The 16,742-nt window shown below is 41.3% G+C and overlaps 1 protein-coding gene across 1 annotated transcript in view; it reads left to right on the forward strand.

Moving 5' to 3' along the window:
- RHEB (Ras homolog, mTORC1 binding) overlaps positions 1–14,315 on the forward strand; it is a 31,346-nt gene extending 17,031 nt beyond the window's left edge. Inside the window, exons 2-8 of the mRNA XM_035129158.3 lie at positions 3,310–3,381; positions 4,284–4,351; positions 5,683–5,765; positions 9,540–9,596; positions 9,706–9,753; positions 11,361–11,442; positions 13,825–14,315. Of these exons, the coding sequence (XP_034985049.1) occupies positions 3,310–3,381; positions 4,284–4,351; positions 5,683–5,765; positions 9,540–9,596; positions 9,706–9,753; positions 11,361–11,442; positions 13,825–13,917 (503 nt within the window). The 3' untranslated portion in view covers positions 13,918–14,315. The remainder of the gene's footprint in view (positions 1–3,309; positions 3,382–4,283; positions 4,352–5,682; positions 5,766–9,539; positions 9,597–9,705; positions 9,754–11,360; positions 11,443–13,824) is intronic.
- The last annotated feature ends 2,427 nt before the right edge of the window (positions 14,316–16,742 follow it).

Genomic DNA, 16,742 nt, shown 5'->3' on the forward strand with positions numbered 1-16,742 from the left:
TGGAGACAGACATGCCCAGACCATCCTATTAAGTATGTTGTGTGCCAGGAGGGGCACAGAGATGGGTGTCCTGGCAGAGTCTGATTCCCTCCCAGATGGGTATATGTGTGACCCTTCTCTGTGTGCCCCCTCCATGGGAGGTCTGGAGAGTGACAACACTAGAACAGGCCTTTTCATTGGTGGCTGGTGGAATGATCTCCACTCGGAGGCATGCCTGGTAACTTCTTTCTTTAGGTGTTAGGCAAAGCCTTTCATTTTTATCCAGGCTTTTGGTTCTTAGTTTGAAATGTTCCACATATTCGCTGCTTCGTGTTACAATCAGGTTTTTTTATTTTATTATTTTTTATTGAATTTTACATAGAGGGGGGAAAAATAAAATTAAAAAATACAAGAAACAAAAAATGACAATATTATCCCATCTTATTTCTTCAAAATACTTCACTTCCCCTTCTTACAGTCCTTATTAATAATTAACTCTTACCATTTCCAAATCTTAGCTAGAAATCATGAAATTACATCTTGTCTCCCATTTCATAACCTTATTCTTAAATAATTCTTATTCATTTTATATAGAAGAAGAGTGAAGGAAAAATAGAAAGAAAAAAACCAAAATAAAAATAAATAGACATAAGACATACTCATTTTTCCAATTTCTAATCTAAACATTTCGGACCTCCTCATTTCCCCTTCTTGATTTCCTTATTAATCACTAATTATTGCAGTTTCCAAATCTAAGATTACCTTCTTTCTTCCAATTTACAACTTCTTTTTAACCATTTACCCTTGATACCGTGTTTTATCCACCTGTAAAAATCATCTCAATTCCTCCTCACCCCACTCCTGCTCTGTCCCATTCTAAATTTTGCTCAACCCTTCCCCCCCTGCTGTATTCCCAACATTTTATCTTCATTCTCTTTCTGCCCCCCACCTGCTTCCTTCACCCCCTCTCTCACTGGGGTAACAACCTTTTTGTTTTTCCCCTTTTTGGGGGGCTTTAGGATCGAGTCCCTTCCCTGTTCCACCCCTCCCACCGGTGAAACAGTGATTTCTTCTTCCTCCTCTTCTGTCTCAAAAATCAGTTCTGTTGAATCAGCAGTCTTCTCTCCCGTAGTTATTGCGTTGCCTTCAGGATTGCGGTTCTCCTCTGTCATTTCCAGAATTTTCCCTAAAGTCAAATCACAGCATGCGTCTTGTTCTAGTCCTTCCCCTAGTCCTTCTTCCTCTTCTTCCTCTCTGAATTTGTATGGATCCTATATTTCAAAATTCATTTCTATTAGTTCATCAGTCCTCTCATCCATGCTTGTTGCAACACCTTTGGGATTGCGAATTTCCTCTGTCATTTCCAGAATTGTTGTCAAAATCAAGTCCCACTGTGTACCATTCTTCTCACAGTCCAGAACCTTCTCTCCCTTCCTGTTGATGCTTTCCGCCTCCATAATTATGGCAGAGCAGGAAGTGGTGTTGTTATTGTCCTTGTTTTATATTTTCCAAGTATAAAAAGAATAAAGTCCCGTCTGAACTGGATCCAACCTCTATTTCTTTACTTTTTCTCTTATTATTCAGTCTCAAGTTCAACACTGAGTGGCCTTGAAGTTTATTTTTTAAAACTTCCTCTTTTACTTGTCTGCAGCTCTCAGTCTCATGCAACAATCACATTCTTTTCTATTGTGACGTCATAAAGGCGATCCTTCCTTTGACCCGACTCCAAGCTCAAGTCAAATCACAGTCTTTTGCAGAGATTTATATGCACTTTATCTTTTTCCCTTACTCTGCATCAGGAAAAAGTTCTTAGAAGAAAATTGCTGGGCTTTCCCCAGCTTTGCTGCATCGTCCATTACTCAAGTGGGGGGGGGGGCTGACTTCCCTTTTAAGCCTCCTCCCAGCGCCAATTATCCAGTCCAATTCATAATTTTTTGACTAACTTGATCCAAATCTCTTCTTTTTAAGGGAAGAATCCGCCGCTTGCAGGCTGTAGGCTTGGAGCTTTGCTTCTTGGAGGTAACTTTGGTGCTCAAAATGGCTCCCACAACTGCGACTCCGCTGACTCTCGGGGCTCTTACGAGCTTACCGGGCAGCGGAGGAGTCGTTCCTGGAGCTCCGCCGAGCTTTTTTTGCCCCCGGGACACTCTACCCGGGGTTCTACGGGGGTCCGCGTCGCCCCCACGAAATCCCCCCCCCCGCAAGCCAGAAACCTCGGAGCTCGAGGTTTCTGCGGCTCTCAGTCAGCGCGGCAGATCGGAAGTCCCTACAATCAGTTTGTTTTGGGTCACATTTGTGAGGAACGTGACTAATACATATAATAATAGTACTTTCCATTCATGGGAATGTGGGGGCGAGGAGTGTCTACTGGGACGGTTCAGGGTGGGGGTGGGTTAGAAACATCTTTGTTCGCAATACCTATGTATGTCATAGGCTTTGCCCTCATGGAAGATGTCAGGGTGGGGGGGGGTGTTGTGGGGTTTTTTTGTTTTTTGTTTTTGTTTTTTGCAAACATAATATTCCTAAAGAGACAAGAGGGTTGGAACATTGGCTTTTGTCACACTTAAGGAGAAGAATGTATGGTCACCTTATGTGCAAATCATTCTGGTTTCTCGTGAAACAATGAGTATTTTAAATTATTCTAATGGTAATAAGTGGTATGTGGAAATAAGATGGCTGCCTGGCACAGGCATATGTTCACCATATGAAACTTTTTTTTTTTTAGACAGATAGACGTCTTCAGAACTCAGTTTGAAAGATGCTTGGAGCAATGCTTCAGTATTTAATAGGCCGTGGTTATAGTTTCACCTCTATACATATTTCCTTTAGCACTTGTGAAAACCTGCATTGGATATATGTGAGGCAGGACTGTTAATTCTAATGCCTATTGATATATTTGCTGCTTTACAGCAGAAGTGACAGCATGACCAAATGGGATGGCAGTAACTCAAGGGTGTAGAAAAGATGCTAGCATCCTTGGGTTTTAGGGTAATGGAAGTGTTTGTAGCAGCTGCAAATAATGGGTGTGACTATCAAGCCAAGCTATAATGTGTAGATCCTAGCAGAGGAAAATGTGAAGAACAGTTTGTGATATGGCATGATGCGCTACAGTTCAAAGGGAGAAAAAGTCGTCATCAATCAATTTTCAATCCAATTAAAACGCAGATACGGCATAGAAGGAGGGAGTCAGACACTGTCTCTCACGCACAGTGTAGTCGGCATCACCTAAACAGCGCTTCAAAAAAAAAGTGCAAAATTTCTGTGTTTGGTAACAGAATGTCATTAACCGCATGTGCAGCACTGTTAGCTTTTGCCTTGTTTTATTCACAGGGAAATCATCATTGACGATTCAGTTTGTGGAAGGCCAGTTTGTTGATTCATATGATCCTACCATAGAAAACAGTAAGTAACTCTGAACTATTTCTCTGACCATGCAAGGAGAGCTGACTTGCCTTAATCCATTTCGGCCACACATGCACTTTTCCTCCAAAGAGCTTGAAGCAGTTTGTGCTTCATTGATTTATTATTTAATCTGAAGTTGGATGTTTAACGGAGGCAGAACTTCATGAAGTACAGTTTTCTATAGAGAAGCTAGGGTGTAAACCAATCGATCTTTTTAAATTTGTGCACATACTATGGCTTGTGTTTAGAAATCACATATGCAGAAAAGGAATAGAAGCAACACTTCTCTGCAGCCTTTTGGGAAATGAGACCTATGAGCTTGAAATTATGTTGGATCTAAAGTTAATATAACTGCTAGCCTTTAAGGCTACTCTTTCTAGTTCAGCTCTGCAGAAATACATACAGTACAGTGCTTTTCTTCAGGACGTACTCAAGGGTACACAGTACTAGCACCTCTCTTGCCCCCCCCTCTTTTTTTTCTTTTTTGGTTAAAAAGTGTGATGCTCACTGTAACAACTTCATGGTGAGTACTGACACCTATTTTTCTAGGGAAAAAAGCACTGAATATATGTGTATGGAATAAGTTTCACAGCCTTAATCTAAGACTGGAGGTCATGGTGTATTTCACTCAAACAATGATCTATAAGTCAAGGTTTGTTTTTGACTTACAAATCATGATTTGTGTTTGGGTGAAACCAACCACAGCCTCTGGTTCAGACATAATGGTAAGCCATAGATCGCATACTTTTTAATCCATTAAGAATAGTTAACTGTGATGTGAAAATTTGGCCAATGAAACCCAGGTTATTTTTAGTCTCCTAAAGAGTAAAATGGCCAGTTTGAACTGAAGTGATAGACTTTTCCTGTGAAGCACTGAACTGCCCTTTTTCTCATTTGTCCAGCATTCACAAAGCTGATTACAGTAAATGGGCAGGAATATCATCTTCAAGTAGTTGACACAGCTGGCCAAGTAAGTGATGTTTGTTTCCCTGATAGTATTTCCAGTGTTGGTATCCTAAAATTGGTACGGTGGCTTAAAGGACTTAGGAGAGAAGGTTATGGCCCTTTTAATTATTTTCAAGTAGAAATTAGACGTGTGTATCACACACACCCATTTTGCATGCACAAATTTTGCCACGTCCCTTCCCAGTGCCCTCTGATGTTGCTCCAGCACATGCCCCACCCATGGCATGCTCCAGTGCTATTCCGCTCCCGCACCCCCTTCTCCCTGCCCTAGGCAAATGTGTCCTCTTTTTTTGCTCTTCAAAATATGGCAACCCTAGACATCAATTTCATCATTTTAGCATAATCAAGTTCATGGGAGGAAAATTCCCATTTCCCCTCTTCCCTAGCAGCCTCTCTGGACCTCATTTCACATTGTGCAGTAGGAATTCCTGACCCTCCAGGCAGACACTTGTGGGAGCATAGGTGGTTCAAGGAGGGAGAAGGGAATGGGAAACTTTCCCTCTGCGAACATCCTAAAGTCACAGGAAAGAAGAGGGAAATTGTGTTTACTTTTGTGTACTTACAGTTGTATTTCAGTTAGTAAAATAAAAATCTTTAAACAGAACCTTGTTTTGAATTTGTCTGCTTGCATTGTCATTAAGAAAGTTCCTTCTTTCAAGCAAGCTGATGCCAGTGGGAGTATAAAGTCAAAGTTACCTTAAATTCTGAAGGAGCAATGAGAGATCGATCTAGTGCTCACATCTGTGGAAGCTAAAATGGAATTTGATCAGTGCTTTGTTGATAACCTACTATTTGCATTACTTCATAGTCGAAAGATCATTTGGCATCTTAAACAGTATTGAGCAATAGTATTGAGCATGTTCTAAGTTATTTAAGTAGATGTCCAATTTCCTAACAGATATAATACTGATAGGTTTAAATGTCAAAATTCTCTTGTCTTGACACACTGTGTCAAAGTTGATGCACAGCTTCCCATAGGGCTGTTTAGTAATTGTAAGTTACCAGTTCTCACATTCAGTGCCGCTCTTGTAAATGCATAGTGAGTGCATGAGTGCATCATGCCGGTGAAATGTCAGCTTTCCTGTTTGGTGCCTTCCATTTTCAGCAGTGGCACTGCTCCTGTAGACCTTTGTAGAGGAATTGTAATCCTTCAGCTATGCAAAGAATTCACTAGAATGCAAGACAGCAGTGAAAGGAAGTCAGTACATGTACGTTCATGCACAGCATTTTAACAATGCAAGGATTAAATGCGCTTAATCCTAACTCAGTTCTTCAAGCTTACTAATGAGCTTGTGTGGCAGCAAAACATTAACGTGCAGCTTTATCTTCCAACAGGATGAATACTCAATATTTCCTCAGACGTACTCCATAGACATTAATGGATACATTCTTGTTTACTCAGTCACATCAATAAAAAGGTAAGTCATGCCTCCAATTCCTGCTATCAAGGCAGTTTCTTAATTTTGAGCTGTTTCAGACTTTGGCTGCTTTAGTCCCCCTACTTCGATTGAAAATGTGGTGCAAACACATCCGAAAAAATATTTTGCAGGACATGGGTTGAGTGCCATAAAAACATACTGAGTTTTTATTTATTAGCTTTCAGAGTAGTATTGCCTCTCACTGACATTCTGGGAGCCATGAAGTGCAAGCTAAATTGAGAAGTACTATAAAAGGGCAGCATCCATTTGCTCTTCATGAAGCAAAATTGTAAGACCGAGAAGAAAAAAACAGAATAGTATTTCAGGCAGTTGTGGTTCTTTCCTCTGCCTTTGCCACCAAGCCAGCTACCAAGTGGCACATTCCACTGACGCTCTTTCATAAATAGCATAAAACTGCCAAAGTAGGTTTTGTGCTCAGAAATATACATACATTGACTATTGAATATGTATAAAAATTACTCAAAAATCTATCTTGCCATATAATAGTTTTATTTTACTTACTTTCTTAGACAATTAATTTTGTTCTCAAGTGTGCATCAGTGGTACCTGCCAATATTGTTTTGCTGCCTTCTCTGCAAATGCACACCAGTATGCCTGGTGTGTAGGTACCGAAAGTTGTGGTAACCAAGCTGCAACCTACTCTGACCTACTAATGTGCCATGTGTCAAGCATTCTGGTATCGTAGGAACAGATCCATTGAAACTGATGGGCAAAACTAACTTGGGTCGATAGATTTCAATGGGCAAACCCTGAGTAGAACTTCGTGTTCATCTGTTGAAACGAATATTGCAAAGCCTTAGAACTGAACTTGCACACAACTCAGTGGGTATCAAAAGTGAGGTCTGAGAATTTGTCCCTAGGCTGAATCTTCCACTCATTTGATATTAACCCTTCTGCCTTCCTGAAAGAGAAACCTTGGCACCATTTCAAGGCCATTAGTGCTTGATAACCTAAAGCCTATTACTGTGGGTAAAAGATTGCTAATGGGATATAGAGCCTTTCATGTTGAGTTCGCTCACGATGTTGCTTTGTGGCATTACCAACCTTCAGCTGCCTGGTAGCCTGTGAAAAATGAGAGTGCAACCTTGATCCATTTGCAGTATGCTCTGAGGGCTCAGACAGATCTCCTTATTGGGGCAGTGTATGTGGACACTTTGTACAGGATAGCAGAAGACAAGAGTTTATTGGACTGTGTAACCTTGGCTCTTGAAGTCAGTATTGAGGCATTCTTTTTCTTTGGAAATTTCCATTCTTTGAGCTCTGCTTTCTGTGATGGGCTCAATTATCACTTTCTCATATGTGTGTGTTCTTGTCCGCAGGGTGGATAGCAATTTATTTGCTTTTCTTTCTTTCTTTTTAATAGAGAATTTTAGAATAGGCTTCTTGTTAAGCCTGTTTGCAGTCTTAATAAAAATGTTGATGTTTTAATTTAAGTTTCCAAATTAATATTCTGTAAACCTTGTGGTACTGTCCTCTTGCACAGACTTAAGTGAAGGTGATTTCTAACTTCCTTTTGAGAGCAGCAGACTGAAGAAAATATTGTTAGGAGACAACAGCTGTTTGGGACTCACCATAATGAATAGAAGGAGGGTCATGGTGACCACATGCTATGCCAAGCCATGTGGTTAGTTTTAACCGTAACACTTCACCTCCTCCCTTAGTTCAGCTGCTAAAGAAGTCCCAAGTCAGCTGGCTTGGAGTTGCCTCTGAACAGAGTTCTTGTGGTGTACTTCTCTCCAAACAAACCGCAATGCAAGGCCTGACTTCCCAGTCATGGTTTGCTTCCCTACTCAATTAAGGGAGAAGCGAAGTGAGATCTATGCACAAACACACACACACGTTTTGCTTGAAATGAGCCCCACAGCTTGCTTTAGTGTCACTTGTGACTGCGGCCTCTGTGAACTTCATACCCATTATAGCAAGCCTCCAAGGGCATGGTCATGTGTCTCAGCATTGTTGCGATCTCTTGCCCTTTAAGAATATTTTATTCACCGGTCTGCTGTTCTACACCTTAAGCTATCAGACATGAATTGGACGTGTTCTGCTCCCACATGATCGGGCCATAAGCCACACAGGAGGGAAGAGCACTTGGGTCTTGAGCTGCTCCCTAACTTGCCCATTACCCTCTTGCCAGCTCATCACTATGCACTGCATTCCAGGAGCCTAAAGTAGATTGAGAAGGCACTGTGTTGCATCCGTATTCTGTCCAGGATATTTGCTAACCTTCACTTCCAGCTGTGGCCCCACTGTGCTATATTGAAAGTTGTTCCAGAGAACAACACACACATACACCCCCCAAAAAACACAAAAACTTCAGGAGTGGCTGGAATGGGACATGAGGGCTGTAGTAGAGCCACTTACAACCCTCTGGATCCTACCTTGTTTTCCTGGAGTTAACTGTGTTCTCACACACAAAGAATAAACACTGGCACAAGTTCTGCATTTACTTCTCTCGTAAATTCCTGGTACCTGTCAATACTGGAGAGTATGCTTAAGCTGTACCTCTGCAGTAATTTCGCTTCTGTTTTTGAGGAACATGAGAGTTGCAAATATATTTCCATTCTAATGTCTCGCATGTCTCAGACGTGATCTCTCTTATTTCCTCCTTATGTGTAAAGTTGTTTCATGGGGGTGAACAAGGCCAAGCCTTGGCAAGTGTTGGTACTGGTGAGCTCTGCAAATCCTAAACACCTTGCAATGCAAGCGGTAGGAAGGGAACATGAGTCGTCTTATGTCGCAGTCTACACTGAAATGTGAAGCAAACACCAGCAAGTTCAGGCTGTGCCTGAAGCACCACACGGACCAGCTGAGTAGAGAAAGTGAAAGCCGTGGGGTAGTTGGCTTAAGTTGCTGGAGTTTCCTCCCCCCAGTGTTAGGTGCAGATAGCGGGCAAGGGCCTGGGGAATTTGTGATGTAAATATTGTAGTCCATACATAAAACGTAGGGTGATATGAGTTTGGCCTGCTGGTGGGAGGTGAAAGGAGCAGGGTGAACGCAGGACCTTGTGCATCTCCCTTTTCAGTCAGCAAATTGTTTTTAGATTGTACTGTGCTGTGTTGGAATTCTGCCATTGGTGTTTTATGGATTGTCTTCCATTTACATGAGCAATCAAACTGTCACAATGACAGTTCTGGCTTTCTCCAATTCTGTTTACCTTTCTGTGCCAAAATGAAGTCCTGACCTCATTGACCCAGTTGTCCTTCATGGTCAAGGTCACACTGTGGTGGAAACTTCTGCATGTACTCCCACTGCAGTTGTGCAATTCTCCCTTCCTTTCAGTGAGGCTTGCACAGCTCACGTTCCCAGGGTTGTGCAACCAGCCTACACAGAACATAAACTGCTTTGGAAGTGACCTGGTATATAACAGTATCGGGTTCGTGTTACGTTTTGGAAACAGCCTCTTTAACCCTGAGTTTGTGACTTAAAATAATTATGGTGTTTGATGCTCAACTTTATCACCTTTTGCTGTTTAAAAGAAATCAAATTCATACACAGCTCAAGTAATGTCTCGCTTGCCATGTATAAGCCAGGGTGCAGGTTTTAATTTCTCATTTTTTAATTGTGTAAACATGATGAGATACCATTGGCATCGGGGCTTCACTTAGGTTTTCCAGAAAATAGAATTCCCAGTAGTTAAATGAGGTAGTGTTTGCTTGTGGCTTTGATCTTTGTAGAATTATTTGTGGGCAGGGTAGAAATGCCAGAGGGTGCAACGTTGGAGGGCGTGTATGATGTCATCCTTTTATTTTTCAGTTTTGAAGTGATTAAAGTTATCCATGGCAAGTTATTGGATATGGTGGGAAAAGTCCAGTAAGTAGTAACACTCTCATTTCATTCCATGTTTCATTTTGCTGTCCTATTACTCTGCAGACATCAGCTTCTGCTCTGAAAGTGATTTGTGTTGTTTTTAATCCCATAGGATCCCCATTATGTTGGTTGGGAATAAAAAGGACCTGCACATGGAACGGTATGGAATATTTCTCTTGAGATGAGTTAAGGCAACCCTGCTAAGCTTAAAATGTTGTTATGCATTGTATACAGTCATACTCTTAGTAGGCCCATTGAAATTAATAGACGTTACTGACCTTGATTCTTTATTTATTCATTTCAGTGGGTCTAACCTCTGTAGAACCTAGAAGGATATGCTTCTCTGACCATAACGGTCTGCAGACAGCTATAGTAGTCCTATGCCTTGAAATGTTTTTGTAATTTACTACCTTTCCTTCTGATACATCACCTCAGATACCACAGCTTACCTCATTCCAGTTCCTATTCCTGGCTTTTATTTGATAAATTCAACTAAGGTTGGAATGTTGGTCAGTTGTTGACCTACTTATCTGCAGAGGAGTTGTGTAGGAGGCCAAGAATGAGCTATATTTGTCACACTTGTGCCCTGCTATTCCTCCAAGGAGCTCAGGTCATCCTACTTGGGTTGGTACTAGTATTGCTTTCAGGTTTTAGAGTTGCAATTAGTTTTTAAAACGTAGCATTTTGGCCAGGTCAGGTTCAGGTAAAGTTGCCTGAGGGTAACCTGTTGCCTGGATATTTGTCGCCGATCCTCTGGTGGATCTTACTACTGCCGGGGCAAAGTTGATTTTTAATTTGACTACTGTGTCCACTACAACAATAGAATTCCCGTAATCTTCACTAGTCCCCTTTGCTGATTGGTAAAAAGTCACTTGCCGTTATAATCACACATTTATGGTGACACATAAACTCAGAATTATGGTAATATGGTTATACTCCTTCAAGCAGCTCGTGGCTCAGCTGTGGAACTCATTGCCTGAGGAGGCAGTGATGACCACCAGGCTGAATGGCTTTAAAAGAGAACTGGACAAATTAGTGAAGAATATGGTGATCACTATGGCTATGCTCTGCCAATCACAATTGGGTGCCCTATGCTTCTGAATATCACTTGCTGGAACCAGCAGAGGGGGAGAGTGTTCTTGTGTTCACATCCTGCTTGCTGGCTTCCCATAGGTTGGCCACTGTGGGAACAGGATGCTGGGCTACGTATGCCCTAGACCTGATCCAGCAGGCTCTCCTACGTTTTTAATAGACAGGATAATTATATTTCTGCCACTACTAAAAAAATTTCTCTTAGAAGAGAGATGGTCCAGATAATACCCTCATCCATGGGACGTTGCTTAGCCTGTAAATGGGCACAGCCTTAACTTAGTTATTTTTCAAAGTGGCTGTACCCAAAATAATACGCAACATGCTTGTGAAGTTGCTGTTAGAGATGGTGCCTGTGTTGTTGATTCCAAACCTGTGTGATCAGCAGGGCTTTAATGTTATTGTGTGACTAAGCTTTGGCTTTCATTATGTGTCTTCTAACAATACACTCAGCTCCCCTTCCTTCAAAACTCGGTGTTGCCTGCTTCTTGCTCTAATTGAAAATTGATGTGAAACCTTCTCCATGAAACATTGATAATCCAAACTGTAAACATATCTTATCTGGATCTGTTGGACGAGTTCTCCTAAATCTTACATATAATACAGTACGACGAGCAGTCAAATGGTTGGAACTTTAATTTAGAGGGCTCTTACTATGAATAACTCTCCTTTTTTCAGGGTGATCAGCTATGAAGAAGGGAAAGCTTTAGCAGAATCCTGGAATGCAGCTTTCTTGGAATCTTCTGCTAAAGAAAACCAGGTAGCCAATTTTCTTCTTCTAAAGGGCTGAAGTTGAAATAGGAATTGCTGCTTAATTATGAATGTGTTTCCAGGGAAATGAGAGAAGAGCTACCCAAGTCAACCTTTTACAGCTTGCTCATGACCATTTGCATAGTGGCAAACTCATCACTTGGGCGTTTGCATCCCATTGACTGTTCCTAATCTGGAGATTACTGTGATATGTCACCATATGATGAAATCTTCAGGCAACAAGACTGTCATGTAACTATTACAGTCATCAGAAGATTAATGCGGTCACATGAATGCAGCCACTTGAAACTACAAAAAAAACAAGATTAGTTATGGGCGATGCAAACTGGGAACCTTGTTAAAACATGTATTTTCCATAGACTTTGTTGCATGACTGCATCAATTTATCCTTAAGATGCAGAGGTAGGGTGGACTCTTGCTTTGCCACCACAGATTAAGAGCTCCTTAATTTTGTAACATGAAAGGATCCACTAAAAAGAGCACTGGCAGTTTTAGACTTGAACTTGAGTTAAAGCAGCACATCATATATTCACAAGGAAAAATGGGAGCTGAATTGCTGTTTTAGAATATCGGGGAGGGTATCTGAATGTTTCAATAAAATTGCATTCCTGTCTACCTTCAGGAGTAAAGAAACAGCATGTAGAGGTGAAACTTCTGTAGAGCAAGCTATTTGGGATTCTGGAAAAAATCTAATTGCAGAGGAAATATATTACGTTAATTGACCAATTGTGGACAATTTGTGCCTGGGAAACGTTGTACTGACAAATACCCTTTTCATTTGATTTTAGATTTTAAATGTCACATGAGATACAGTACATATCTGACATTATATGAGGCAATGTTCAATTAACTGTCGTATTGCACTTTTAAGATGCTTAAGGGACTGCTTGAATCCATTGGAACAAATTTGGAAGGAAGCCCAGTTCCGAATTGTACCTTGTTGGCAAATGACCCTTGATGAACAGAAAAAAAATAGAAAGACGAGCATTGGATTCTCCAAGTGTGCCAACTCAGAAATGCCGAGATAGTTTCACACAAATGATTTGCAGCATTCTCATTACCAAAACCTCCGCTTCTTCGTTCTTTACTATATTTTCCCTGCAACTATTACTTCTGCAGGCAAAAATTCTTAACAAGTTTCAGTACAAGAGGAAAAGAGCTTTTAACATGAAAAAAATGAAACATCAATAGCAACTAGGTGATAAGAGATTATAATTTTTTAAATAAAGATACTGAAGGGCAACATTTTTGTTCAGGGGACAGTTCTTCCTATTCATTCCTTAAATATTGGGGTGCCTTTCTGTGCTACCTTCTAGCTCAATAATGGAAGTACCTTCTGAAAAGCATATTTTCCTCCAAATCAAAATGCAGCTCCTGGAGCTTATTTGAGTCAACTGCCTCTTAGCATCTGTTAACATCGCCATCTAGTTTCTCAGAAACATTTCCCTGGCCTTCATAGCTTCCAGCTCTGTAACTCACTTCACATTGGGTTATGAATTCAGGCTCATGTCCCTGAAATAGCCTCGTAGCCTTCTGAGATGAGACAGCTAATCTGTCCACTCCCAATGCTCAGGGCAGGTAACAATACTTACAGTGCAACACAAGTAGGTATGAAACCAAATTACTATTACAGTCATACCTTGGTTTAAGTACTCTTCGGTTTGAGTACTTTCAGTTTAAGTACTCCGCGGACCCGTCTGGAACGGAATAATCCACTTTTCATTACTTTCAACGGGAAAGTTCGCTTCAGGTTAAGTACGCTTCAGTTTAAGTACTCCGCGGACCCGTCTGGAACGGATTAATCCACTTTCCATTACTTTCAGTGGGAAAGTTCGCTTCAGGTTAAGTACGCTTCAGGTTAAGTACAGACTTCTGGAACCAATTGTGTACTTAAACCGAGGTACCGCTGTATATTTCACTGGTCTCATGCCAGGCCTAACAAAGAGGTCTTCGTTACACTTTGGAAAGCCAACCAATTTACACTTTGGCTTGAAACTTCAGCAGCATGGTGGTCTGCAGTGATCTTCCCATGCACTGTGCAAGGTACACAAGGCCCATTCTGAGCGATTTTGGCTCAAGAGGCAGTTCACATGTTGAGCATCACTTGCATATTGCAAGAAAAAGGAAGGCTAGCAGGTCAGAGTTCAGCAATGAGAGTTGGGTGGGGAAATAAGGCAATCCTGATTTTTTGTGTTGCTTTTATTGCATCGTGTCACATGCATATCCATCTCAGGCATGCTAGCAATGCTGAGCTACAGCATGTTGTCACCTTTCCTCTTCTCATCCTTGTTCACTATTCTAAAACAGTTACAGCGGCTGCTGTGCATTCTACTGCTTGAGACTCTTAATAGCCCCTCTGCCTTCTTTCCAGACTGCTGTTGACGTCTTCAGAAGGATAATTTTGGAGGCAGAGAAAATTGACGGGGCATCTTCACAAGGGAAGTCTTCATGCTCGGTGATGTGATTGCCCACCGAAGGCTGAACACTGAGAATATGTTCTACCTTAAGAAGCAAACTGCCTGTTCCCCCTCACAGCGAAACTACGCTTTTTCTTCTTCTGTTAACCTGAACAATATAAAGTCAGTTGGAGACTTTTCCTTCAGATTATGTTAAACTCTGACTCCTGTGCAAAAAAAAAGGCTTCACTTCCATTTTCAAATTTTAAGCAATCATATTTTCAATTTATATATTGTATTTCTTAATATTATGACCAAGAATTTTACTGGCATTAATTTTTCAATGTAGTTGGGTTAGAATAATCATCCAGATAATGCATATTGTTACACTACTATTAACTAGGCTTGAATATCGGTGTTTCTTTGTGTTAAATGTATACTTGTAAATAAAATAGCTGCAGACCTTTGTGTGCCCTCTGCTTAACAGGTTCTTTACATTTTTTTAATGCCGTTTCTGAAAAATACCTAGTCCAGTATGCCACCTGTATGATGGAATGCTTAAACTGAACAATTTCAAAGGTCAGTTACAGGAAAAGACTGCAGTTTTTTAATTTAACATATTTGGTTGTACTTTCCAGGTTTTGAAGAAGAATTATGGCTTGTTCTTGCGCTTTGAGCAGTATATTACCTCCCCCTGGCCATAATTGTGGTATATTTACTGCTCCAGTAACGGGTGAACTGAATGCATATTATCTTTTTAAACTCAATCTTGTGAACGAGGTTCTCCCCCCGCTGCCAGTATATTTCCTCACTTTCCTGCCAGTATGATCCAGTTTCATCCTCTTCACTCATTTGATGTGGGCCTAAAGCTTTCATTCCACAATAAACTACAGTGGACGCTCAGGTTGCAAACGTGATCCGTGCAGGAGGCACGTTTGCAATCAGTCTGCACACACGCAGGTTGCGATTCGGTGCTTTGCGCATGTGCAAAGCGCAATTTGCTGCTTCTGCGCATGCGTGATCGCCAAAACCTGGAATTAACCCATTCCGGTACTTCCGGGTTCGGCGCAGTGCGCAACCCGAAAACGCACAACCTGAAGCGTTTGTAACCCAAGGTATGACTCTATTAAACATTTAAGATGTCACAGCACTACTCGTCATCCAAAAATGGTACACAAAAATTGGAAAGCTGGCCAAGCTGATGTTTAGTAACAGACAAATTTTCAGCATCTCAACAGGCTGGGATACTTCAGTTGGGTTGCTGCTCTGTATGCTATTCTGAAAAGTGTCTTGACCATTGCATGAATTTTAGGGTGTGCTAATCTAATAATGAAAGCAAAGGCCACAAGAACTTGAGGACCCTGCTGGTCAGAGGAGAGGCATGTCTTGTCCAGCATTCTGTTTCCAAATGCATTTGGGAAGGTCACAAGTAGGACGTGAGGTCAATAGCCCTCTCCCACAGTTGATCCTCAGTGAGTGATACTCCACAGTAGCCAATCATAAACCTTTCCGTCAGCTGCCCACATTTCATATTGGGCGTACATTGAAACATGCTAGGGGTTCCCCTTTTCAAATTGCATGGTTCAGTTCTGATATGAGAACAAGGGTTCTACAGTCGGTAGTTTTGGATTGGATGAATGAGCACAAATCCTTGCTTCGTCATGCGTCCTGTTGGTGACCTTGGGCCAATCACAGCTTCAGCCTTCTTGTACCTGAAGGGTTGGTTGTGAAGACAAAATGGTAATACCGGAAAAATAACGAGCTCACAATGGAAGCACGCAGCATGGTGCATTGTATTTCTCCATCCAGCAAGCTTTGCCAAGATCCAAGCAATGGAAGTCTGGCACCTGGGGGCCTAGTGCAAGCATTGGAGGGCTAGGTTTCAAGTCTGCCATTGCCATTAATTCCCTCTTGAGGCTTGGGACCTCCCATTGGCCCAATTTCCCCAACTGTGAAAAAGGAATGGTTATCATTAGCTCCTTCCCCAGGGGTAATATGATTTAATTAGTTTTGTCTCTAGAGTGCTTTGAATGTATAAAATGTTCCTGCTAATAAATTGCGTGCTGGTACAAAAATAGCACTCGCTGAGCCAGTTTGATCTCATTCTATATCTGCTGGTTCATATAGGAATTAACTCTAGTACTGCAGGGCGTTTATAAGCAATATAGAATTTTTTTGGGGGGGTGTACATATGCAATGTGGAAATTATTTTGAAGCTTGGCAATAGAAGTGTATTTTCAGGGCTTGGCTTAACATGAAATTGGTTCCAGCATTGTTTAATGAGGTCTTCTGATGAAGCAGGACAGCATAATATGGTAGCAAGAAGGTGCTTCTCTGAACATAGCCATTCTGTGCTTTAATACACCATAGGGGCTTGTTTTCTGTGAGGAAAATGTGAGCACAACACATCTAGCCTCTGCAGAGCCACAGAGGAATTTGCTTTTTGGAAACACTTGTTGGAAGCCTCTAGTTGAGAGTCGAAGGTCCCATTTCCCCTAAAGAAGGGCAAGTCTGCGTTTGTATGTTGGCTGTTGCTGCAGTCTGGTTCAGATGTAATTCTAAACATCCTTCAGGCCTGTGTTTTGTGTATTTTCTGTATTAGTGTTTTTATGTTGTGAACTGCCCTGTGACCTTTGGATGAAGGGCAGTATGCAAATAATAATAATAATAATAAGGCAACTTTCTATGTTCATACACTTTACATACAGTATGCTTCATCTCCAGGATCTTGGGCTCCTTTACTCGTATTTAGTACATTTGTATCTGAGAATCCAGCTAAAAAGGCTCGTATACAATCATAGCTGTCTAGTTCTCCCCTTTTTTAAGGGAAATTCCCTTATGCTGAATAGGCTTCCTCACGAGAAAAGGGAAAACTTGACAGCCATGATACGAT

The sequence above is a fragment of the Zootoca vivipara genome, chromosome 11 (genome assembly GCF_965207765.1).
Source record: "Zootoca vivipara chromosome 11, rZooViv2.hap1.1, whole genome shotgun sequence".
Classification (NCBI taxonomy): Eukaryota; Metazoa; Chordata; class Lepidosauria; order Squamata; family Lacertidae; genus Zootoca; species Zootoca vivipara.